This window comes from Myotis daubentonii, chromosome 19 (assembly GCF_963259705.1).
Source record: "Myotis daubentonii chromosome 19, mMyoDau2.1, whole genome shotgun sequence".
NCBI lineage: Eukaryota > Metazoa > Chordata > Mammalia > Chiroptera > Vespertilionidae > Myotis > Myotis daubentonii.
Genome location: NC_081858.1, coordinates 26,614,415 through 26,638,883, shown reverse-complemented (window position 1 = coordinate 26,638,883; position 24,469 = coordinate 26,614,415). Strand labels below are relative to the sequence as shown.

At 54.8% G+C, this 24,469-nt stretch overlaps 2 protein-coding genes across 15 annotated transcripts in view; one reads left to right on the top strand and one right to left on the bottom strand.

Moving 5' to 3' along the window:
* PATZ1 (POZ/BTB and AT hook containing zinc finger 1) lies at positions 1-18,512 on the top strand. Of its 6 annotated transcripts, none has more exons than XM_059676893.1 (6): positions 1-1,412; positions 2,809-2,872; positions 8,973-9,144; positions 15,301-15,438; positions 16,898-17,320; positions 17,403-18,512. In XM_059676893.1, the coding sequence occupies exons 1-5, from the start codon at positions 142-144 to the stop codon at positions 17,311-17,313; spliced, it is 2,061 nt and encodes a 686-aa protein (XP_059532876.1). In that variant the 5' UTR covers positions 1-141; the 3' UTR covers positions 17,314-17,320; positions 17,403-18,512. The 6 variants fall into 6 exon arrangements, with proteins under 6 accessions (XP_059532876.1, XP_059532874.1, XP_059532878.1 ...); XM_059676891.1 differs by having other exon boundaries at positions 16,895-17,320; XM_059676895.1 differs by lacking the exon at positions 15,301-15,438.
* Positions 1,407-24,469, bottom strand: part of LOC132222066 (SH3 domain-binding protein 1-like) — a 28,351-nt gene continuing 5,288 nt past the window's right edge. For 2 of the 9 annotated variants that reach the window (XR_009450141.1, XR_009450139.1), the window contains exon 3: positions 9,140-10,498. Coding sequence is in view for 1 of the 9 variants with exons in the window: in XM_059676900.1 (XP_059532883.1) it covers positions 9,581-10,010; positions 10,265-10,498 (664 nt within the window). In the remaining 8 variants the exon portion in view is untranslated. Of the gene's footprint in view, positions 1,808-7,664; positions 7,796-9,139; positions 10,499-14,231; positions 16,897-17,306; positions 17,448-18,645; positions 24,139-24,469 lie in introns of those variants that run through there. The other 7 variants (XR_009450142.1, XR_009450143.1, XR_009450140.1 and 4 more) reach the window with 7 other exon arrangements.

Sequence of the window (24,469 nt, the reverse complement as noted above, 5' to 3'; positions counted from 1 at the left end):
CTGCGAGACTACAGAGCCCGGGGCCGGCACGTGTGGGGAGTGTAGACACGTCCGCTGCGCCCCTCTTGTTCCTGCCTAGGGGAAGGGAAAGGGGCGGGCAAGCGCCGCGGCCGGGTGTGTGGGGAGGGGGCGGCGGCGGACATGGAGCGGGTGAACGACGCTTCCTGCGGCCCGTCGGGCTGCTACACCTACCAGGTGAGCAGGCACAGCACCGAGATGTTGCACAACCTGAACCAGCAGCGCAAAAACGGCGGGCGCTTCTGCGACGTGCTCCTGCGGGTGGGAGACGAGAGCTTCCCTGCGCACCGCGCCGTGCTGGCCGCCTGCAGCGAGTACTTTGAGTCGGTGTTCAGCGCCCAGTTGGGCGATGGCGGAACTGCGGACGGGGGTCCCGCTGACGTGGGGGGCGCAGCGGCGGCCCCGGGCGGCGGGGCTGGGGGCAGCCGGGAGCTGGAGATGCACACCATCAGCTCCAAGGTGTTCGGGGACATCCTGGACTTCGCCTACACTTCTCGCATCGTGGTTCGCCTGGAGAGCTTCCCCGAGCTCATGACGGCTGCCAAGTTCCTGCTGATGAGGTCGGTCATTGAGATCTGCCAGGAAGTCATCAAACAGTCCAATGTGCAGATCCTGGTGCCCCCTGCCCGGGCTGACATCATGCTCTTTCGTCCCCCTGGGACCTCAGACTTGGGCTTCCCTTTGGACATGACCAACGGGGCAGCCTTGGCAGCCAACAGCAATGGCATTGCAGGCAGCATGCAGCCCGAGGAGGAGGCAGCTCGGGCAGCTGGGGCAGCCATTGCCAGCCAAGCCTCCTTGCCTGTGTTACCTGGGGTGGACCGCTTGCCCATGGTGGCTGGACCCCTGTCCCCCCAACTGCTGACTTCCCCATTCCCCAATGTGGCATCCAGTGCCCCTCCCCTGACTGGCAAACGAGGCCGGGGCCGCCCAAGGAAGGCCAACCTGCTGGACTCAATGTTCGGGTCTCCAGGGGGCCTGAGGGAGGCAGGCATCCTTCCATGTGGCCTGTGCGGGAAGGTGTTCACTGATGCCAACCGGCTCCGGCAGCACGAGGCCCAGCACGGTGTCACCAGCCTCCAGCTGGGCTACATCGACCTTCCTCCTCCCAGGCTGGGTGAGAATGGGCTACCCATCTCGGAGGACCCGGATGGACCCAGAAAGAGGAGCCGGACCAGGAAGCAGGTGGCCTGTGAAATCTGCGGCAAGATCTTCCGTGATGTGTACCATCTCAATCGGCACAAGCTTTCCCACTCGGGGGAGAAGCCCTATTCCTGCCCTGTGTGTGGGCTGAGGTTCAAGAGAAAAGATCGCATGTCCTACCATGTGCGGTCCCACGACGGGTCTGTGGGCAAGCCCTACATCTGCCAGAGCTGTGGGAAAGGCTTCTCCAGGTGAGAAATGGCACCCTCCCCCCATGACCTGTCTATTTCTGACCCATGGGGTAGCTCCTTGCCAAGATCTGGGAGGGTGGGGGTCACTTGACCTTACAGAGGCCTGCCTGGTTTGGGGAGTGTTTTAACGGCCCTGCTTTTGAGATGTTGCAGCCAAGGAGCTGCTTTCTCTTCCCCAGGGAAGTTCTCTGGCACTAGGCATGCCCTACTGTCTCTCTTCCTTGGGGTCTGGTGGGAAGGGGCCTGGATTCCTCAGGCCACAGCCACTGGGCCTCACCATTCTTCTCCCTGGGCTCCCTTTGTGTTTCCGGCACCAGGCGTGGGGCCCCCTCTGGGGGCGGGAGGCTGGGCTCCTCCAGCGACTTTCCCCGCTTGAATGGCTGCCGGGGGAGACGCTGAAACAGAAACAAGTGTATGTCAGACTCCTGACGCTGCTGTGCCACCACCTCCCCCAGCGCACAGCACAGCGCTGGCGATCATAGATCAGTGAACTCCAGCTTTGCCCCTCACAGCCCCCTGGGCACACAGCTTGGCACCCAGAGTCTCTTCCTAACACCGAAATCTTTGATCAGCTCTGATCTGGTGGCTCCCAATCCTCGCTGACCCCACAGGTCCCCTTTATGATCTCAGGACATAGAGGAAGGGGCAGGATGGCTCTTAGATGCACTTTTAGTGGTCCTGAGAGGGAACTGAGGACTTGTCTGGGAGCGGGGGGTTGTTTTGTTCCTCCTCTGAAGAGAATATCCAGAATAAAAGGCTGGTTTTAACTTGCCTGGATACTAAGGACCTTGTGTGTGGAACCCAGGGATGGAACTCCCTCAAAGGGGCCCCAATCAGGAACCAGTCTTACCGGTCAGGCAACCCCTGCCCACCTGCTCTGGCGGGCATCTGGCTTACCAGCCCAGCTGGGGACTTAAGGCTCCATCCCTTGGCCTCTGGGGACTGAATTCCATCTGGGTGGCATTCATTGGCTGCCACGGCGGGAGAGGCTGGGGGAGGGGAATACTGAGTTTCTAAGGGGCTTTAGTCTGGACAATGAATCACACACACCCCCTCCCGGAAAGGCTGCAGCAAGGCAGCTTCTCTCATTCTAAAGCCACCTCCTCAGGGTCCTGGAAATCATTGAGCTTCTGTGGGGGAGGGAGGTGGGTAGGCAAGGTCAGAGACAAACACTCACTTCCCTTCCCTCCAGAGAGGCCTGGGCCTGTGGAGCCTGAGCAGGGTAGTGAGGCTGTCTTTGTCATGCTGGGGGGCGGGGGTAGGGGGGAAGGGGGGAAGGGCCTGCTCTCCATCAGGGTTCGGGCAGGGTTGGGGGGGTCTGGCCGGTCTGGCCAAGAGTGCAGCCCCCTTTTCTGAGGTCTGATTTTAAAGTCTGTCTTGGTTCTCTCTCTTCCAGGCCTGATCACTTGAATGGACATATCAAGCAGGTGCACACTTCTGAGCGGCCTCACAAGTGTCAGGTAGGGGTCGGGCCAGGGCAGCGCTGGGCTGCGAGAGAATGCTGCTGTTCCCACAGGCCGGCCACGAGCCAGCTGACGCGCGTGCTGGGCCGCTGACTGACCACCGCTTGGCACACCTCCTCCTCTGTCCCTCCACCCTCCGTCTGCTCTTCTTTGTTCTTCCCCTTGGCCCCCTCCCGCCACTGCTGACGGCCCCTCCTTCCTGGTTGTTGGGTCCTGGTTCCCACCCTGTCTCCTGTGTTGCTTAGCTTTCCTTTCCTGGTGTTGGCCAGCTCTGTGGATGGTGGGCCACATGGCACACGTGTTGCCCTGGGGGCACTGGCACCCCACTGGGCCTGGCTTCTGGTTCTCAGCAGTGTACAGAGGCCACATGGGGAGGGGGGTTGGAAAGGGCTCCTGGCGGTCCAGCCAGCAACACTTCCCCTTGTCTGTCAGGCAGCCCGACCCAAGTTGGAGTCCCCAGAGGTCGGCAAGGGGGGGAGAGGGTGGGCGGTCTGATCTCCAAGCACTGGCACCCGTTTCAGCCTCCTGAGGACTGGAGAGCACGGTGGTTTCCTCTCCTGTGAGTGAGCTCTTTGCGCAGCAGTCGGTAGGGAAGGCTGGGTGAGGTTCTCAACCTCGTTTGTCTGCTTGAGTAATACCTAGGGGCCCTGTGGCACCCAGAAACTTGAGTGTCCTCTCTTGGCCACTGAGCATTCCTGTGTAGATGGAAAACACGCCTCTCTCTTCTTGGTTACCTCCCTTCTCCGGTGCCAAGTCCCCGCCATCTGAGGGGGCTCCAAGTTGTGGGGTGCTTACTGCAACCTCTGGGGGGTAGCCCGCTTCTCTTCATCCTGTTGGTGGCAAGGAGGGAGGGCTCAGGGAGACCTGCAGTGAGGGGTGGACGTGTGGCAGGCAGGCCAAAGGGCCCCCGGGACAGCGCGGATGGTGTTCACATAGTGAGGCGAGGTGGCCTCCCCGGAGGACGCTAACCCGGGTGGGGCTGCTGGGGTCCATCTGTCCTGGTTGCCTTCTCTCTGTCTCTGATCTTCTCATCACAGAGCACATTCGGACTCTCCCAGGTAGTGTGCTGAGAGCCTGGCAGAGTAGGAGGAGCCCAGCGGGCAGTGGGGCCGAGCCCGGTGGCCTGGGGGGGTAACCTGCACTCTCTGCCCTTTTTCCAGGTGTGGGTTGGGAGCAGCAGCGGCCTGCCGCCCCTGGAATCTCTTCCTAGCGACCTGCCATCATGGGACTTTGCCCAGCCTGCTTTGTGGAGGTCGTCCCATTCGGTTCCTGACACCGCCTTTTCCCTTTCTCTAAAAAAATCCTTCCCAGCCCTCGAAAACCTGGGCCCAGCACACTCCAGCAACGCTCTCTTCTGCCCAGCCCCTCCGGGATATCTGCGGCAGGGCTGGGCCGCCCCAGAGGGCAGCCGGGCCTTTCCCCAGTGGCCTGTGGGTTAGCCTGGCCTCCCGGAGAGGGTTTTCGGTGGAGGGACCGGGAGCAGTGGTTGCTCTGAGACCCTTGCTTTTGGGAGAGGCCAGCAGAGTGGTTCCCACCCACCACGCCTGGCTCCTCCCAGGGTGACCTGGAATCTTTCCCAGCTCAGGGACCCCAGATGGGATAGCAAGAGGCTCCTTGGTCCCCACCCACTCAGGCTCAGGTCCCCCAGGGGGTCCCTCCTTGCCTGGGTGATTCCTGGGAACTAAGCCACTGGCTTCTGTGCTTCCCCTCCGCCTGGCATCACCTCCCCTAAGGCAGGGGTTTTCTAGAATGGGGCCTGGCACCCCTCCCCCCACCCTGGGAGTGAATGCCCCTCCAGAGGAGACGCTGGTGCCACTCCAGCTGGGTCATCCCCTGCTGCCCTGCGCTTCCCTTCCCCCCAGACAGGTCCTGCTTTCATTTCTGGCTAGTGAATTAGACTTTTGTGTTTTCGAGGTTTATTAGCAGGTCTGCTCAGGAACTAGACTAACCAGTAGCTTTGTATTGGGTCACCCCAGCATACGGCTTTGGGGATGATAAAGCAGATGTATGTAGACGCCCCCCTCGGGTCCTGTTGGTGTGCCCTTTAGCCCCCGCGGGCTCCGTGGGGTAACAGGAGTGATGATAAAAGTTTTAATTCTAACATTTGAGGCTTTGTGTGTTTTGTCCTTGGTTTGTGTCATAACACTGACATCATTGTCCCTGGGTGTCCACGCCCTCTCAACCAGCCCTCGGCCAGACCTGCTGGCCCTGCCTCCAGTCCATAGCCAGAACTCCTCTACCGGTGACCCAACAGGTAAAGGCATGCTGGCTCTCATGTGCGGGGCTGGCCCATCAGGTGTGCCTGGGCTTGGTTAACCAGCAGGGGCATCTGTTTTGCATGGAGTGTATTCTAAAAGCCTCAGAGGTGACTATCGCTCTCTGGGAGTTGGTTCCTTGGGCCCCTGGCAAAGCTGGGCATGTACCTCGCAGCCCCTCCTGATGCCACAGAGGACGGAGAGCCAGTTACCAAGGCTGGGCCACAGCTTGAGTGAAAGGGCTAGCCAAATGTCAGGGCATGAACCCTCAGGTTGGCAGTGACACACAGGTCGCCTCAGGGCTGGCCGTGAGAGTCCTTAACTGGCGGCATCTCTCAGTGCCGTGGGCTAGGACATTTCTCCCTTGGAGCTCAGCCTAAGTGGAGAGGCTGGAGCAGCTGAGAAATCTCCCATTGCTTCCAGTGGCCCCACTTCTCAGGGGCTAGTGGGGGGGGGCGTGGGCTGGAGGGGTAGCTTGTTAGAGAAGGAATGCTAGAGGTGGGAATAAGGGAGCTGAGCCCAGAAGAAGGGGGTCAGCAAGGCCTCTGGTGCCGGGCCTCCATGCATTGCCCATAGCCTTCCCCAGGGCTGTGGAGAGGTTGCCTGGGACATCCCCTGAGGCTGGCCAACTTCAAAGCCACCCGAGGTCAGGTGTGATTAGTTCCTGGTACCATTGGGCTCTCTTTCTGAGCTGCTCCACCCTTGGGAAGAACAGTATTGGGAAGTCTGGGATAGGGAGAGCCTGGGGGTGGGTGGGGAAGTGAGCATGTCGGGCTCAGTGTGGAGTGGTGATGAGCAGACGTAACCCAAGCTCAGGTTGGCTGGGCTGGGAGCTGGCATTTGTGCTTAGCAATAGCAGGCTGCCTAAGTACAGGGCAGCCGTTCCAAGCGCCACCGGCAATCAATGGCTCACTGCAGGCTCACTCTTGTCCCATCAGGGTCCCTCTCCTCCCTGTCTCCTGGAAGGGAAATGCCTTTCTCTGCAGTTGCCCCCGCATGGAGGTTCTGCGTGACCCCCTCTTTGATATGTCTCCCCTCAGCCACTGGCATCTGTCCCTCCTCTCCTGGGTCATGTGACCAGCCTCTTTATGTCCTGTGTTCTCTGAACTTCTGGCAGATGTAGACTCAGACTCACACACTTTCAAGATTCCCCCAGAAAACTTTGGGGACTCGGCCAAGAAGGGTCAACTCTGGCGCAGAAAAGCCAACAATCGCTCCAGTTTGGCTTTGTCACACGGTGAAAGTTTTTGTTGTGCTTGTGTGTCTTTTTCCCAGCAGCAGATTTACATTCCTAATGATGTTTGCCCAGGCTGAAGTTAGCCTTCATTCCTGGAGAGATCATCAATGGAGGATGGGTGGGGGAGCCGGCCTGGCCTGAGATTTTAATTTTGCTCAGCTAATCCTCCAGATGGATAATCCACTTGTGGATAATTGAGGTTTGGCGGTCCATTATCTCTAGCCAGCAAAGTATGACAAGCAGTGCTTTAAGGGACAGGTCCCAAAAGAAGGCTGGCGAGAGAAACAAGGCATCTCTTTCATATCCGTCTAGTCTAGTGGCACCCTCTCCCGGGGAACGCGGGAGACAGTCCTGAATGCGCGCTTTCAGCTGCACGTTCTCACACCTGGGCCATGTGTGGTTCCTTTGAGTTCTGAGGCACAGGCCACACGGCCTCTCATCATTGCAGGGGTGGTGGGTAGGTGACTGTGGATAAATCGACAGGTGCACCCTCCGGAGGGTGTTGACAGCAGCCCTTGCTCTGGTTCACAGGCCGGGGGGCCAGGTGGAGATTCAGTCTCTCTCCCCCCTCACTCTGGCCTATAATTGGGTCTAGCGGTCCCGGAATGAGGCGGGGCCGACCTGTGGCCATGAGACCAAGCACCCATGATGCTTTCTGAGGCACCTAAGTGTTCGAGTTCCCCTGCACAGTTCTGTCACCTCTTCCTGTCAGGGGAGCCCTGGGCACCAAATACACGGTGTTAAAAAGTCTCGGCACTTTTCCCTGACCAGAAGCGACCTCTACTGAGCCTAGAGATGGTGAGAGCACAGGCTCGGGTGGCTCACAGGCCAACTGTCCCGTGTCCTCTCAGGGCCTCCGTCTGCCCCGCAGGACATCAGGGAAGACAGGGACCCCAGGGTAGCTGGTGGGATCGGTAGGGTACTGGTCTGGTGTGGCAGGGTGTTCAGACCACTGCTTTCTCTAGTAGCCGAATGTGCTTTGGGCAAATCACTTTCTAAACTCAGCTTCCTCATTTGTCAAATGAATAAACTCAATATATAAAACAAAAGCGGTCTTTTGTTAGTATAAATTGTTCTGTTCAGATTTGTAACGTTTACTTAAAAGATAATGAGAACAGCAAGGCCTGTCCTGATATACACAGACACTGGGGATTAGGGTAGCAGCCGTGGCATTGGGCCTGCGCAGTATCACGTGGGTTTGTTTCTTGCTTTTGGTTGGACAGTAAGGAGATAGATTACTGTACTTGTGCAGTAAGGAAATAGGTGAGTGTGTGTGATGACTGCACTGCTCACTTACCTTAAGGATCTCAGGATATGCTTCTGTTGAACAGACACAGTAGGAGCAAGTTAACAGGGTAGCAGGTCTTCAGTGGGTTAACGTTCGATCTGTAATGCACTTAAAGGGGCAGGCTGCTTTCTCTTGAAGTTCTACAACAGTAAACATACGCAGAGAAATGAGAGACTCGACTAGGACCCCGGGAACACTTCCATAGAATCAAAATAGCCGGAGAGTCACTGGACTGAACTCTCCTGAGGACTTCCCTGACATTCCGTGGCCCCCAAGGCCCGTGCAAGCCCCAGCTGAGGAAAGGGTGCTGGGGGAGTACTGGGGGGAGATCAGAGACTGAGACGGAGTCAGGTTCCAGACACAGGAAATGCCCGGGGCCTGGGCCTGCCCTCCCTGGTGAGGGTGCTGACCCTTATCACCTGAGTCATCTGCCCCTGGGACCTGGCCATGAGTTGGTGGTCACGGCACAACTTTCTGTGACCGCACTCTTGGGAGGTGATAACACAGCCTCCCCCGGAAGGCTGCTGTAAGGATGGACCGGGTGAGATAAGTGCCTCTAAAAGACTAAGCGTGGTGCCCGCCTGGCACGGAGTGAGTGCCCGATCAATGTAGGGTAGCATCACCTTCCTTGTTCTTACCAGCACTTCCCCAACTTAACATTTCACAAATGCTCCCAAAGCCTCTGGCCCGCCTTCTCTCTGCTCTTCCTCCTGTTAGCAGCATGGACGCTATCATGTTAGGGGCTGCTTTTTCAATACAGACTCACGAGAATATGGGAGTAATCTATGGGCTTTGTCCTGCCTTTCCTTTTCCTTTCCCTGTGGCCAAGACGAACAGTCACTTTTGAATAAAGGGAATAAATGGAATTCTTTGTATAAAGCAACTAGGGAAACCCAGGATGGAGAACAGGAAGACTGGTCTGTTTATATGCCAGTAACTCTTGTGTAAATTCCCTTACAGTCAAGGCAACTGATGTCAATTGTGAATGTTTACGAATGAACAAATGCATCATCTTCGTTTTGCAGGGGAGCATCGTGTGCTGTGCTGTGGTAGTCATGGGAACCAGGAATTCCAATGCCAGAGTGTGGCAGGGTGTTCAGACCACTGCTTTCTCTAGTAGCCGAATGTGCTTTGGGCAAATCTATGAGAGCAGCGGGCTGGCCTGTGGGGGAGAAAGCCTAGGCCGTGTTCTAGAGCTCTCTGAACAAGGAGTCGAATGTGTCGGCCAGAAGTGGTTTTGTTTCGCGGCGCGCTCGGTGAGGAGTCAGGCGCGGCATGCCAGCTTTCCCCTCATCCCGTTTTCCTTTCTGCCCGCAGACCTGCAACGCTTCCTTTGCCACCCGAGACCGTCTGCGCTCCCACCTGGCCTGTCATGAGGACAAAGTGCCCTGCCAGGTGTGCGGGAAGTACCTGCGGGCGGCGTACATGGCGGACCACCTGAAGAAGCACAGCGAGGGGCCCAGCAACTTCTGCAGCATCTGTAACCGAGGTAATCTCCCTGCGGTCCCCTCACTTCCAGAGGCGGGGCCTGAGCTCGTGTGGGCGGCTGGGGGCTCTGGACCACCCCGCCTCAGACTCCATCCTGCGCACGGCCGGCCTTCCCTTCCCACTGAGTGATAAAACGGTCCTCGCCCAGCTAGCTGCTTGCCACCCCTTCCGTCCCAAGAGACTTAGGATGTTTGGAATGGGAGTTCCCAAGAGCTCAGCAAGTGGGAACAGGACGGGTATTGTTCCCAAGCTTTGACCAGAACATCTGCTGCTCAGGTGGCAGGATGGATGCAGTTGGAGAGACCACGGAAGTGTTGATGTTGGTGAGAGAGTCACTAGACCCCACAGGGGGGAGAAAAAGGGTTCCTGCTTGAGAGCTTGGCTGGCTGATTCCCTGGCATGTGGAATTCAGCAGCCAGGGAAGGAGGAGGTTGAGTCTAGCGATGGATAAGGATCAGAAAAGAAACTCTGTATGTAGCACAAATGATCAGAAGAAAGCCCAAACCCAGGTAGATTGTGGCCTTGACCAGAAAGGAGCGTGGAAGGTGTTCTGAGCAGGGGAGCGCGCTTGCTGCTGAGGTGGGCCGAGGTGGTTCAGGCTCTGGCCCGGGTGTTGTGTTGGTGAAGTCAGGCCTGTCCTGGGTCTGAGCTTCTGCCAGGGCTTGTCTGTCAGCGGTTGGAAGGGCTGAGGTTTGGTTTTGCACGCGCAGTGTCAGTGGAGGAGGCTGGCGCCACGTCTCTGCTGGAGGAGGTTGGGCAGCTGCCGGTAGTGGGTGTGAGGATGCTTCTGCACGGTGTGCTGGCTCTGGCCGGGTGTGGACTCTGCTGGGAGGTCCTGTATCCTGGGACACCCTTGTCTCGATGCTTCTGAAAGTGTTGGGTGTGGCTTAGTGGATTGAGTCCTAAACCAGGAATCAGGGGGGTTTAGGGTTTAAATCCCAGCCACTTCCACCTCACCCCTCTTCCCTCTAAACATCAGTTTCTTCATCCCTTAAAGGGGTAAGGACACCCCCCGCCCTTGTCCACCTCACAGGGATGTTTTGAGGATCCCGGCACACGAAGTAGATGGAAGTTAACTGAACCCCACAAGGTGCTGCACATGTGGGAGGCCCCATTCTTACACTTCGTAACTGTTAGGAAAGACGCGCGGACACCCTGGCTTGGACAAAGCGAAACAAACATCCCTGCTGCCCTTGGCTGGAATCTCTGGGTGCTGTACTGTCTCCGTGCGCCCCGAGGTCGCTGGTGGGGGAGACTGCAGAGCAGCTGGGTGTTCCTGCTGCCCCTCCCTGAGACTGCACACTTGGGGTTCGCCTGAAGGCCACTGGGTGTCACTGTCTGCATCACCAAGAAACCTGCAGGAGGTGGTAATAAAAGCTGCTTAAGCATCTGTCCTATTTTCTGACATGTCAACAGAGCCCTTCTGGCAGGAATTTCCCCCGGGTAGCAGGCGGTGGGGTTGTGCATACAGGGAATTATCGGGGTGTAGCTGACCATCTTGACCATGGCTGCCCCAGCTCTAGAAAGTTTTCTGTCTTGTTTCATCCTAATCTGGCTTCCTAACAGCACCCCCAAATAACGCTAAACCTGCCACCACATGCCATCCTCTGGCCTTTTGTCAAGTTTTCAAGGTTGCAGTTCTCAGCCTCAGAACTGCGGTCAGAGCCCAGAAGCAGGAACCAACGGGAGTGGAGAAAGATGCTAATGAGGAAACCCAGAAAGCCTCGCCCGGATTGCAGAGTGGGGTGAGCACTGGTGGGAGATCCAGGGCCACAGCCCGTGGGGGCTCAGCTCCCCAGGAAAGAAGAGCTGAGAGCAGCAGGGAACAGCAGGGCAGGTTGGCCCAGTTACAAGACAGCTGATGTGGCAAAGCCAACAACTATTGTCCGTGGGGAATTGTTTTTCCTGGGGCTGGGAAAGGCCTTGGGCAGCAGCCCGCGGGCTCCGTGACTGGGATGGAGACAACGGAAGAGTAAAAGCAGAGGCCACCTTATCTCAGAGAAGACAAGACTACATCTGGATCATAAGCTAAACAGCTTTGGGTCAGTCGGAGCAGGAAGTCCCATTCTTCTAAGAAGATAAAAGAGGGCTCTAGTTCAGCCTACCCTGGGTACTCAGAAGGAAGAGAAGAGAATTTCACTTTATGAGAAGAGAAGGAACAGGATTCTACCTCTGGACTCATTTCTTGGGCAGAAAAAGAAAGAGACCCCAACAGGGGGAAAAAAAAAGGAAAGACCACCAACGAGGAAGGCAGTTTTTCCAGGAAGAAAATGCCACCAAAGACATCAAGGCACTGGAATCAGAATGCAGAGAGTCTGGGTCATCCTTTGCCCTGCCCGCCACCTGCCACCAAGGCTGTGAATTCAGGGAGGAGCTGAACCAATAAGTGGATGAACCAATAAGCTGACATCCTTCAATCCCAATAAGTCTTTTTTTTTTTTTTAATTGATTCCAGAGAGAGGAGGGGGGGAAGGAGAGAGGGAGGGAGAGAGAGAGAGAGGGAAACATCAATTGGTTGCCTCCCACATGCGTCCTAACCAGGGATCGAACCTGCAACCCTTGGAGCATAGGACAGTGCTCCCACTAACTGCACCACACTTGCCAAGGCCCAACAAGTCTTAAGCAGTCAACTTAACTACTAATGGATCTGCCATTTTCAGTCTTTGCCTGTGAAGGATGGAAAGATTAGAGGCAGCCTGGCTGCTCTAGTCCCACACTTGAGCACATGACCTTGTCTTTGTCCTAGAGACCTATCAAGATGAGGGTCAGACCTTCTGGAGAGGAAGATAATTTGTAGTGGGAAGATGGTGAGAAAAGTTTGTTCCCTCCTTTTCAAGTTGAGGATATCAGTTAAGTTGATCAGTGAGAGGGAGAAAAGGATCCAGTAGGTCACCATAGTTTTCTACCTTTCTTTTAAAATTTCTGTAGCAGGGTCTTTGTGTATATGCATATGTTCCAATGTGAGGAAGAGGGGCTGCTTATTGAGAATGTGCCTCTGACAGAGACAACATCTGGTCTCCAACATCACTGCTTAAAAGGTAGAGGAAGTCTTCTCCCCAGAGGTGGGCGTATAGGTTGTTACCAATGCCAGTCTTGGGCGCAGACGGCCTGCCATTCTCTGAGCTGACACAAACCAACTAGTGCCTCCATCTGGCACCGCTTAGTTGAGCGTGGCCTCACCAAGGTTTGGACAAGGAGAAAGCGACCCCTGCGTGGATGGGAAACGTGCAAAGAAAGATTTGCTTCTGGAGTGTGAAATGCAGCGCGACAGACAAGGAAGCGCAGTGGAGGAGCAGGGTAGCCCTTTGGCAATGAAATCTTCATCTCTAGAATGCGAGGGAGGGCGGCTTGGTGGTTGTAGTGGAGTCACATGTGTGCTCAGTGTCTCCATCCTTCTGGTGCCTGGATCCAGCCGCCTTGTTGGTTCTTGGTTAATCAGAGGTGAATGGGCAGGTGAGTTCAGAATTCCAACTAAATGTTTCTGACTTAAAAGATGTTTTCTTCTCAGAAACTCAGCTTCTGTTTTAGCTCAACAGTTGGCTGCTGAGTTGCTCTGTGTTTAAATTCTGGGCTTCACGTGGCAGCTGTAGATCCACTCCTCCCACCCTGCCATGTGGTTCTGCTATAGATAGTGCTGTCTGCAGCCGGGTAAAGTCAAGAGGACCCAGCCATGTGTTACTCAGCCCGTTCTTCAGGAAAAATAAGCAAGTTCTCATTGAGCATCTGCTGGATTCCCCTGGTACATAGCTCTTTCCAGAAGGAGTGACTATACTAATTCCTGGTGCCCCTTCCTTCCTTTCCCCTCCCCTTTTATTGCCGTGGACCTGCCTGGGGACACCACACCACTGCAGAGGCCTCACCAGGGATGAAAAACAAAGAAAAAATTTCCCTTCTACAGTGGCGGCATCGTATCATCAGAAAGTCCCTGATATCTATGCCGTGCTGAGTAGGGGGCTGAGATCCTCTTTCCCATGAGCCTCTTTGACTCATTCCTGACTACACCCTTCCCCTCAGGAATGTTCATAAGATAAGCCAGTCTGCCCTGTAACTGGCCCCAGGCAGACCCCTCGTCACAGCACAGGACAGCTCGCTCTGCCAGGCAGGGCAGGACACCGGCCCCTGGCCCAAGTGGGTCTGTGAAGGAGCTGTGTCAGGAAAGGAAGGAACCTTCACTCAATCCCCCATTTCCTCCAGAGCCACCAAGCACTGTTGTCAGAGGAGTGTTTGTTAAATAAGCTTCCCACACGTCAGTGGCTTCCATTCTAATGGAAGAGAGATACATGAGTGTAAATGGTGATCACGAAACCGATTGCAAAAGTCCAAGGGATGTTTCTAGGGCCAGGGCCAAGACACAGGAACCATTAACAAGAGTCTGCCCCACCCAGCTGGTGTGGCTCAGTGGTTGAACATCGACCTATGAACCAGGAGGTCATGGTTCGATTCCTGAGTTGCAGGCTTGATCCCCCGTGTGAGGTGTGCAGGAGGCAGCCGATCAGTGATTCTCTCTCATCATTGATGTTTCTATTTCCCTCTCCCTTCCTCTCTGAAATCAATAAAAATATATTAAAAACAAAGAGTCTGCCCAGTGGTTAAGGACCACGTGGCCCTGGGGTTGGAGTCCAGGCTCTGCCATTTGGTACCTGTACCTGTGACTGCAAGTTGCTTAACCTCACCAAGCCTCTAATTTTGTAATCTATAAAATAGGTATAATAATTCTCAGCTCATAGGGTGGCTGGGGGAATACTACAGAATACTGCATGCAATGTGCCGGGCCCTGGCACACCATCACCACTTGCTGAAGGTGAACTTTTTCTTTTTTGGCAAGAGAACATTTACTGGGTAAATTACTCGGGTCGAAAAATCCTCGAAGAAATGGGCTTAGGAAACAAGTTCTAGAGGGAAAGGAAGGACGCTGGGAGCCTGGGAGTGAGGAAGCTCATGGTAACTTTCACTATCGTTCCAAAGGCCATGCCAGTTCAGACTTTTTAAAGGGAGTCTTGTACAGACATTACACAGTACTTCCAGCCTCTGACCTGTTAGTCATGGATCCCATTGTTACCCTGTAAGTTTAAAGGGGAATGAAAGTACCTGAGAACATGTCAGCCGTCTGAGTGAATGAAAGGCCATCAGCAAGGCACTGGCACTCCACGTGGGCCTTATGCTAAAAAGCTTCGCTTCCTGCTGAAGGCACTTGCTGATCCTTGGCCACGAATGGGGCTCGATGACACAGCTTCTTCCTGCGAAACCCAAGCCGAAATCCTTTGACCTGCCCACCTGGTTCCGTATCCTCAGGCTTGTGGGTGGTGTGGAAGTTGGCCCCAGATCTGCTCTTCCCAGCCTGAGATATCACACAGTGCAAACTGACTGGAGTATCTGGGTTGGGCTGGAGTGGCCCCAAGATGGCTGGACTGTCCCTTCCCCAAAATAAAGGCAAAGATCATCCCTGTTTCTTCCTTAAGTGAACCCGATGGATGCTCCAAAAGTGAACCACAAGACCACCATGAATAAGAGATGACTACACTCCTTTAACGTGACTTCCTATTTTTCTTCAAAAAGTCTATAAACAGTTACTAAATCCAGTTATTCTGAAGGTGGAAAACGTAGGAACCTAGAACATGTCCTAAGAAATAGAAGCAGGAGTGCTCCTGGAGGCAGTCCTTTGGGATTTCATCCGGCCTCCGTCTGATTTGTGGTACCTTTTGCCTTTACAAGTGTTAGCAAGCGTTCTGTGGCTGGCGGCCCGTGGCTGCCCGTATGCTTTTCTGACTCCATTTCTAGCTGTGGTCCCTGCAGCTGACGGGCTGTGGGACCACTCAAACCACTCCTTACTGAGGGCCAAGCAAGCCTAGAGGCGTTTGGCCTTTGGTCCGGCTGGAGCAGGATCTGACCCTCCGCCTGTCCAGGCAGCTGGCCTGGGCCCTCCACCGCAGCCTGGCAGAGTGGGCTCTGCAGAGGAGCCCATTCGAGGACAGTGCCATCCTTCATCCTGAGCCAGGTGGCTCCTGTGGTTGCAGCTGCTTTTGAGCCAAGGCGGGCCCCCTTCTAGGTGCAGCTGACCTGGGAATGCTGGCCAGAGCGGCCAGAGGAGAGGCGTGGGGGAAGCAGAGAGGTGTCTCGGTGCTGGCCGCGGGATCTCATCTCCTTTTGTCTTGTTTAGGTTTCTCCTCTGCCTCCTACTTAAAGGTCCATGTTAAAACCCACCACGGTGTTCCCCTTCCCCAGGTCTCCAGGCACCAGGAGCCCATACCGAATGGGGGAGCAGCGTTCCACTGCGCCAGGACCTATGGCAACAAAGGCAAGCGACCCCTTGCTCTGCACTTTGCTTCTCTGCGCAGACTGTGTTGTGGGGGCGCTGGGCCGGGTGTGGGGAGGCGGGAAGGCTGCCGGCTTGCTGGCCGCCTCAAGGAGGCTCAGTGATCTGAGTGGCAGTGGCCTCCAGGACAGAGTCACAGAGGGTAGCTCACTCCAGGGCAGGGAGTGAGGCTTTAGGGCCCTGCCAGGATCCAGCCCCCGCCTCCTCTTCCCCAGCCCTCCTCCCTTGCTCCTGGCCAGCCCCGCTGTCTGGAGCCCCCGCACAACATGTCCCAGCCCAGGGCAGGAGGAGGAGCCCTGCATGATGAGTTCCTGTGGGCCTGTCTGTTGCCTGTGGCCCTGGAAGGGTGGTGTGGAGCTGTAGCTGAACGCTTTCTCCTTTGATCCTGCTGGGCAGGGGGAGCCCAGGGCTGGCTTCCCCCTTCATAGGTGTGACTGGTTGCTGTGAGCGCCCTTTCCATAGGGCCTCTGGCTGTGTCTGTGAGATGCATGGCGATAAGTGAACTACCTGACTGCCTCTGAGTTGGTTTGCACAGAGCTCCCTCAGCCCTACCTTCACTCGTTGATTCCGGTTGTTTTGTGGTCTTTTTACGTTGTGGTTGCCTTGGGGATGATGCCAGGGGCTTGGTGGATGGCAGAGATGGCATGCTCCACGCTCCCATCACAGACCTCCCTAACCGGCATGGCTCTCTGAACCCAGGCAGGAAGCTGCTGATTGGTGGAGGACTCCACTGTGGGCCGGGCAAGGCAGAGCAGTGTGGGTTGTCTGGCGGTCCAGCTTGTCCCGGGCTCTGTGTGGGACAGCCTGCCAGCTGAGTTGTTCAGAGTCGCTTTAGTCTCTGTGCTTTGGCCACTTGGCCAGGAAAGGTTTTGGCAGAAGGCAGGCGGTGAGGGCAGGCTTGTGTTTGCAGCCCTGGAAAAAGGACTGGCTTCTGTCTCCGCCATCTTGGTGTCTGCTGACTTGAGGACCCCCGGCTCTGGTTCTGCCTTGCTAGGGTGCAGCTAGTCTGGTGCAGAGGTGAGGCCACTGACATCCCTGCTCAGCAGCATCAGAACAGCCGTTTGACCTTCAGAGGCACCCAGGACAGGGCCTAGGAATTGGGGGGTCTTTGAGTTGTTCTGGGAAGAAGCAGTGGAGGTCCCCTCTCTGAACCCCCTTCCTTGGAGCAGGCTGAGATGATGATGAGCGATACGTGCGCACCTGCATGAAGAGTCCTCAGCGAGGGAGGCTGGCAGCCCCAGGGCCCTGCTGTCTCACGAGCCCCGTAGGCGGTCAGACCCCCAGGCTGACCAGCCGCACCTCGGTGGGTTCTGCCAGGACCGTGGATGGCTGCCGACCGCCCTCCACCGGCCTGTGAGCTGGTCCCTCACAGCCCCTCCAGGAGGGGCCCGCTCCAGAGCCTGGCCTCATCTCGCCTCTGTGTTCTGTTTTCTCCTAGAAGGCCAGAAATGCTCACATCAGGATCCGATTGAGAGCTCCGACTCCTACGGTGACCTCTCGGATGCCAGCGACCTGAAGACGCCGGAGAAGCAGAACACCAACGGCTCCTTCTCCTGCGACATGGCGGTCCCCAAAAACAAAACGGAGTCCGACGGGGAGAAGAAGTACCCCTGCCCCGAATGCGGGAGCTTCTTCCGCTCCAAGTCCTACTTGAACAAACACATCCAGAAGGTGCATGTCCGGGCTCTCGGGGGCCCCCTGGGGGACCTGGGCCCCACCCTCGGCTCGCCGTTCTCTCCCCAGCAGAACATGTCCCTACTCGAGTCCTTCGGGTTTCAGATTGTGCAGTCGGCCTTCGCCTCGTCTTTAGTGGACCCCGAGGCTGACCAGCAGCCCATGGGGCCGGAGGGGAAGTGAGGAGATGGTGCAGTCGGCCTTCGCCTCGTCTTTCGTGGACCCCGAGGCTGACCAGCAGCCCATGGGGCCGGAGGGGAAGTGAGGCAGAGGCTGCGTCCCTGCGGGGACGGCTGTCCGGGGACTGCTGAGAAATGCTGTGAATGCGGAGGGAAGTGATGTCTTTGGGTTCTGTAGCCGAGAGGTTTTTATTCGTTTTTAAACCCCGCCCCCACACCTTATCATCCCATCCCTCTCCATCCTCCCCCCCCCCCCCCCCCGCCCCAGTGGTCTTTAGATAGATCCTCATCTGATACTTTGCAGAAATGTCTGCGAGGCCCAGCACGGGGCAAGGGCAGGAAACACTACATAGGCCTTCAAGGGCCTTCAAGGCAGCACCAGTTCCAGTTTCTCCTCTAGTGAGCAGAAGCTGGAATCCCTGGTGCTCAATTCTTAGTGACCCCCATCCCAAACCCACACCTGACGGCATTCTGGGACCTCAGTGATTCTGGTCCCCTCCCACTTCGCTAATCCCTCATTCCCTCATCTCCTATCCCTTCAGAGAAAACACAGTAGGGTCTCCACCCACGTATACAACTCCGATGCCCCACTGTCGTGAAGGAAGCGGGAAGCCTACAGCATCTTATGGACCCGGGGGCGAGTGTCCTCCAAGGGCCCCCTGAGCTTGACCCTTGACCTGGAGGGCCCCAGAATTTTCTGAGCCCTGCTTGGAGTCTAGCATTTTGCTACTAGGACAAGCTTAGCTGTTGAGGACACTCTCACCCCAAATTCCAGTTCTTACGTGATTTTAACCATTCAACTTGCTGTTGGGTTTTAATTCTCTAATTATTATTATTATTGTTATTATTTTTTAGGACCAGTTGTAGTGAATTGCTACTGAAAGCTATCCCAGGTGATACAGAGCTCTTTGTAAACCGCAGTCACAGGTTAGGGTTAGTATTAAACTTTGTTTAGATGTACCATAATTAACTTGGCTAGTTGATTGTTTGGAGTCTATGGAAGAAATAGTTTTATGCAAAATTTTAAAAATGCCAGTCTGGTCAGGGAGGTAGGGGGTTCAGTGCTATTGGGAGGCAGGAAGACAGGAGAGCTGGCAGGTGGGGACATTGTGTACCTCAGTTGTGTCACATGTGAGCAAGCCCAGGTTGACCTCGTGATGTGAATTGATCTGATCAGACTGTATTAAAAACCTTAGTATGTTACTTTCCCTGCTCCCCGAGTCTGGTTTTTCAGCTGTGAGGGACCCAGAGGGTGGGCGGGCCACGCGCCTGCACCTCGGGTGGGGAGGGGATCCCAAGAGACCTATCTTCCTCTTCGTGGCACCGGTGGCACTGGGACTGACTGGTAAATGTTCCCACGGAGGACTGAGTTGCCAGCATTCACCCGTTAGTTCAGTGGTTCTCAACCGTCTGGCCCTTTAAATACAGTTCCTCATGTTGTGGAATTATTTTCGTTGCTACTTCATAACTGTAATGATGCTACTGTGATGAACCGTCATGTAAATATCTGATATGCAGGATGGTATTAGGCAACCCCTGTGAAAGGGTCGTTTGACCGCCAAAGGGGTCGCGACCCACAGGTTGAGAACCACTGTATTAGTTCAACAAATATTCGCTCCTGTTGTCTTCACTGCTGTATGCCATGCCCAGCCTCAGACCCTGGGGATACAGTGGTGAAAAGATACCCTTGTGGAGCTTAGTGGGAGACAGTTAACAAGTAAGCAGATTTAACTTGAGTTCAGATAACGAGAAGTCCAAGGAGTAAAACTGGGCAAGGCAGGAAGGTGTGAGGTGGGGGTGGGACTGTGGGAGAGAAGATCTGGAGTTAGCCCGAGCTGCTTTGGCTCAGTGGATAGAGCGTTAGCCTGTAGACTGAAGGGTCCCGGGTCCGATTCCGGTCAAGGGCATGTACTTAGGTTGCAGGCTCGATCGTTGGCCCTGGTTGGGGCATATGCAGGAGGCAACTAATCAATGTGTCTCTCTCGCAGCAATGTTTCTCTGTCTCTCCCCCTCCCTTCCACTCTCTAAAAATCAATGGAAAAATATCCTGGGATAAGGATTAACAACAACAACAACAAATTATGAAAAAACAAAACCAAAAAAATACAAACCACACCTAGAGTTAGAGGGCACTGGCTAGGACCTAAGGAGGGACAATGTGCAAGCTGAAAATCCTCATGGCCTCGGGGCTCTAAGAAGCTTAGCAACTTGAATTCCCCCCAACCCCGTGTTACCTATGGGGTAAGTAAAAGGTGGTTGCAACCTCAGCAGTGAATGCATGAAGAGAAGGGGGGAAGAGAACAGCAGACAAGGGGCAAGAAGTGAGCATAATGGGGGCAAGAATCAGAGTGGGAACAGGTTGACTTCATAGCAGGCAAGAAGGAAACCCCTAAACTAATAGAAACAGCATTTAACCTCCAAACACGTAGGGAAAAAGTGGTAAAGGAGAAAAACAGACCAGGAGGAACAAACAAAGCCCACAATGATCTAGACTCACATGAATATCAGTAATTACACTGTTCTGGTTTAAAGGCAGACTCAGAACTGGATTTTTTTTAAAAAAACACACCTCTAAACCACCTACGTGAAATCCTGGGTAAATTGCTGGGCTGTGGAATGTGTGGGGTGGAGGCCTGGGCTGTTTGGTGTGAGTGTCGGAGAAAAGAGCCACTCTAGAGTGCTGAGACGCTGTGGACAGGTAGCTTTGTGACCACCGTAGACTGCCAGCGGGTCACACTGCAGAGAACCTGGCCTTGAACCAGAGGCCTGAGACACGCCAGCTCCTGCTCCCCACCTGAGACCTCTGGTTGTGTCTGTGGACAGTGGCAGGAGCGGAACAACAAAGCAAGCAGCTGCTGCTGCTTCCACAGCGCTCGTCTGGAGGCCTGAGCAGCGAGTGGAGGTGTCCCCGCTTGCCTCCAGCACCCCCAGCCTCCGCCCCTCCTCTATACGCCATGCCCTTCAGACCGTGGGGGGAAAAGCTGTGCAGGACATGGGTACACAAAGGTGGAATGGCTTCTCTTGCCATGGTCAAGGGCAGAGAACCTGAGCTTTGGCTGTCCAGCTCCACCATCTGGTCACTGCCAACCCTGGGCAAACTTCTGAGCCTGTCACCTCATCAGTGAAATGGGCTGTGAAGACTAAGGGAGACATCATAGGAGCTGCCATTCTCGGTGCCTAATGCTCAGCATGACCTGGGGGGCTGGTTCTCTTACTCTCCCCCTCCTGCAGACGGGCAAACAGAAAACAGGCTCAGAGGTGAGAGGCACCCTCCCCCACCCCAGGTCACAGTAAGTGACAGCCAGGATTTAAACTCGTTTGTTCTCTGACCTTCATTCCCAAGCCCTCAGCAACAGGGCATGCCTTTACACACATATAAATACCCGATTCAGTACTTGGCACAGAGGAGGCTCTGGTTGCCCTGCCAGGCCCCCAGCACGAAGGCCTGACAGTGTAGCAGAAAATGGCCACTGAGGAGGTCAGGCTCAGTGCCAGAGGGAGCGTCCGGAGACCGAGTGTGAGTAAGCATATGCTTCATACTCGGACTGACCGGGGATGAGCTGCACCCCACCCCAAGCCTCACTGGACCCCCACTGGGTGAAGGTGTGCCAGGCACCAGCAGCAGCCTGTCTTCTAGGCACCGCCAGGCAGAGCTGTCACGCCAAGGAGCCAGTCCAACTGTAGTTTCTGGGCTCAGCTCCTCCCATTCTCAGTAAATACCAACCGTTCCCAACGCCCTCCCTTTCCCCACGGAACACCCTCCACCTGGAGTCTCCTCCTTTTTAATCCTCACCCGAGGGTATTTTTCTATTTTTAGAGAGAGAGGGAGAGACGGCGAGAGAAACACGGATGTGAGAGAGAAACACGGATGTGAGAGAGACACGTCGATTGGTTGCCTCCTGCATGCACCCCGACCAGGGCCAGGAGTCTGCAACCAAGGTACATGCCCTTGACCAGAATCAAACCCGGGGCCCCTCAGTCCCCAGGTCGACGCTCTATCCACTGAGGCCAAACTGGCGATGGCTGGAGGCTCTTTCTTAACAGCTCTGTGCTTCTTAATCTTACTCTGTTCACGACCTTCTTTGCCTGCCTCGGCACTGCTTCTGCCCCTTCCCTGGTCATCGTCACTGCCCTGGTTCGTGGTGGTCCCAGTGCCGGGGGCAGATCCCAGCACCACCCCCTTCTGACTGGGTGCTTCTCCGTTTGCTCTTGTGGAAAACCAGGATAACAGTTCTCAGTCACATGGCTGCTGTGAGGATGACGTGGACTCATAGCTGTAAAGCACATTAGGTGACACTCAGAAAGCTCCCTTTTCGTTCACCTCCTCCACCAGACTACACTCTCATAAAAATGAATGACAGCAGGGATAAGCGAACTCCTTCTGTAAAGAGCCAGAAGGTAGACACGTTCAGCTTTGGGAGCCATATGGTTTCTGTCACAGCCACTCAGCTCTGCTGCTGAGCAGCCAGGCAAAGACAATACATTCATAAATGGATGGGCATGGCTGTGGTCCCAGACAACTTCATTGATGGACACTGCAGTTGAATTTCATTTAATTTTTACATGTTAGAAAATTCTCTTCTTTTGATGTTTCCAACCATTAAAAAATGTAAAAACCATTCTTAGCTCATAGGCTGTGCAAAAACAGGTGGCAGGCTGGGTCTGACCCCCGGGACACAGTTTGCCGGCCACTGCACAAGACCCGCTTCTCTTCCTGCCTCTCCAGGCCCTCCCTGGTTTCAGATCTTGGATGTCACCCAGACTCAAATCCCAGCCAACCATGGGCTCACAGTTCATGTGAGTTAAATTAATCCGACACCCGGAGCTTGTGATTTCTTGGTCTGCCAATCAATCCATTGATCCACGTGGAATGCAATGCCACGTCCCCCAACCAAGATTGCTCTAAGGAACTCCAGAGTCCACACAAAGATGGGCCGAATGTGTTCAGAATAAGAATTGCCTACCCAGTTCACCCTTCTTTTGAGGGTAGGGGCAGGACAGTGGGCAGGGCAGAGGGCAGAAGGTCGGCAGGGAGCTGGCAGAAGACAGTCCTGGAGGAAATGGTGAATGAGGTCAGTCGTCGAATCCTGTTATTGTCCACTCAGTTCTCTCTGGCTGCTTATCTACCTCTGCTTTCTGGCTTTTCTGAAAGGCTGTACTTGGAGGCACCAGGGTTACGGAGAGGGCGACGGTTTTGGCAGAGGCAGAAAAATCAGATTTTCACAGGTCTCTTGCAGGAGTAAACAGTCATGTCCTCTTACGTTGAGTGACAATGTTCCCAAGTCTTGCCGATCCCTCAAGCTCTTGGAGGAGGCGGGCTGGTGACTCCCCAGTTCACATAATTGAGAGCCTGGCAGCAGGGCCTCTAGGCCTTACGTAGCACATCTCCCACGGCCACCTGCCACCCTTCTCTGGACCTCTCCAAGAGCGGAGGGTGCCTCTTACACGCTGTGGACCGGTTCTCACTGGGGGAGGAAGAGACTGAGCGGGGCTGAATAATTAATGTCTGGATCTGCATCTCTTGATAAACTGATGTGAAAGGAAATGCCAAATATTTACCTAAGAGACTAATCCACCCTAACAAAACAAGTTTCTGTTGAGGACAAGGCAGTGTGGAGGGAGGCGCCTCTGAATACAGCTGCTTTGTATCCTGTGGATGGGCACCTCAGGAAACAGCTTACTTCTGCTTCAGGGAAAGCCCGCTGCCTCCCTACCTGCTGCCCTAGCTGCGGCCAGTCCTCACCAGGCTGAGATCGAAGCCCGTGCAGCACTGAGCAGGAAACTGCATGATTATTGACATCCCCTTCCCTCCTTCAAGGGCATTTCTTTTCTGAGTCAAAATCTGAGCCCTGGGCCTGCTGGAAGCTTCGGGGTCCATGTTAAGGGCCACAAATTCCATGGGGGGTGGGGGGGGTCGGCTAGGTTAACTTTTTTTAAAGCTTTTCTTTGGATGATGACAAACGATTTGCTTAATTTGCTTATTCATGTAGTTTCCTCTGCCTACAAAGTACTTGTCTTTTGTTTATCTGAAGAATTCTTCTTCAAAGCTCCGCTCAGATGGCCCCTCAACTGCACAGCTTCCCTTCCCCCCAGAAGGGAGACAACTTTCATTTATTACGTCACTACACGGTGTCACGCCCGTGCAGGGGCCCTCTGTACATCAGCAACCCTGTGGGGTAGACACTGCTTTACCTTCACGGAGGCTCACAGAGGCCCATGCCACATCGCTGTGAAGTGGCAGAACCAAGACATGAATCCTGACCTGTCTGACCATGGGGCCCATGGCCCATGTCTTCCTCTAGGCCAGCTCCCTGTTCCACACACATTCCTACTTTTCCATCATCTTTTTTATGGGTCTCCCCATAGGAGACCAGGTTTCCCTGCAAATGGGGTTCATGCAAAGGTAATTCATCTCTGTATTCCCAATACCTAGAATAGTGTTTGACACTGAGCAGCCATTAATTCATTCAACAGGTATCCTGGATGCGTACTGTGTGCCGAGAGACTTAATTCCTCCAAGAGCTTAAGCATACAGAGGAGTACAGGACGTGGGACATACACCTACATAAATATCTGCACCACAAGAGAGAAAATGACAGGAGAGGTGAAGGGAAATAAAAGCTCTGATGATTTGGAGAAGGAGGAGATGCCGGCCAGGTCTGAGAAGATGGCGGCATCAGAGAAGGACCCCGGAGCATGCTTAGGACTTGGACATAGAGGGCTGGGTGTGGGGGAAGCAAGGTGGCTCAGAGAAGGGGAAATATGGGCAAACTTGCCCTTGAAGTCCAAATACCAGCTGATGATCAAAGTGACAAGTCCCTTCAGGTCACTGAGGAAGAAAAGGGCCATTTCAGAGTGTGTAGGAGCTGCTGGGACAAGTCAGCCAACAATCAGATTGTGAAGAAGAGCTGGTCAGGGCAGACCGCGAGGCTCAGTTGGGCGACTGACCCAGTGTCGAGGCCAGTTTGGATGAATAAAGACAATTACCTAAGAGGAATTCCACAGCCAGCTCTTAAAATAACAAATATCATTCTAATAAGAACCATCACCATTTACTGATTGGCTGCCTCCTGCACAACCCACTCTGGGGATCGAGTCCCCAACCCAGACCTGTGCCCTGACCGGGAATCGAACTGTGACCTCCTGGTATTTAAGATTTG

What these genes read in the sequence shown, in the direction of transcription:
- PATZ1 (XM_059676891.1), top strand. Translation starts at nt 142, where the DNA reads ATGGAGCGGGTGAACGACGCTTCCTGCGGCCCGTCGGGCTGCTACACC. An exon ending in AGCGGCCTCACAAGTGTCAG is followed by an intron (nt 2,873 to 8,972) that starts GTAGGGGTCGGG and finishes TTCTGCCCGCAG; the next exon opens with ACCTGCAACGCTTCCTTTGC. An exon ending in CTGCAGCATCTGTAACCGAG is followed by an intron (nt 9,145 to 15,300) that starts GTAATCTCCCTG and finishes TGTCTTGTTTAG; the next exon opens with GTTTCTCCTCTGCCTCCTAC.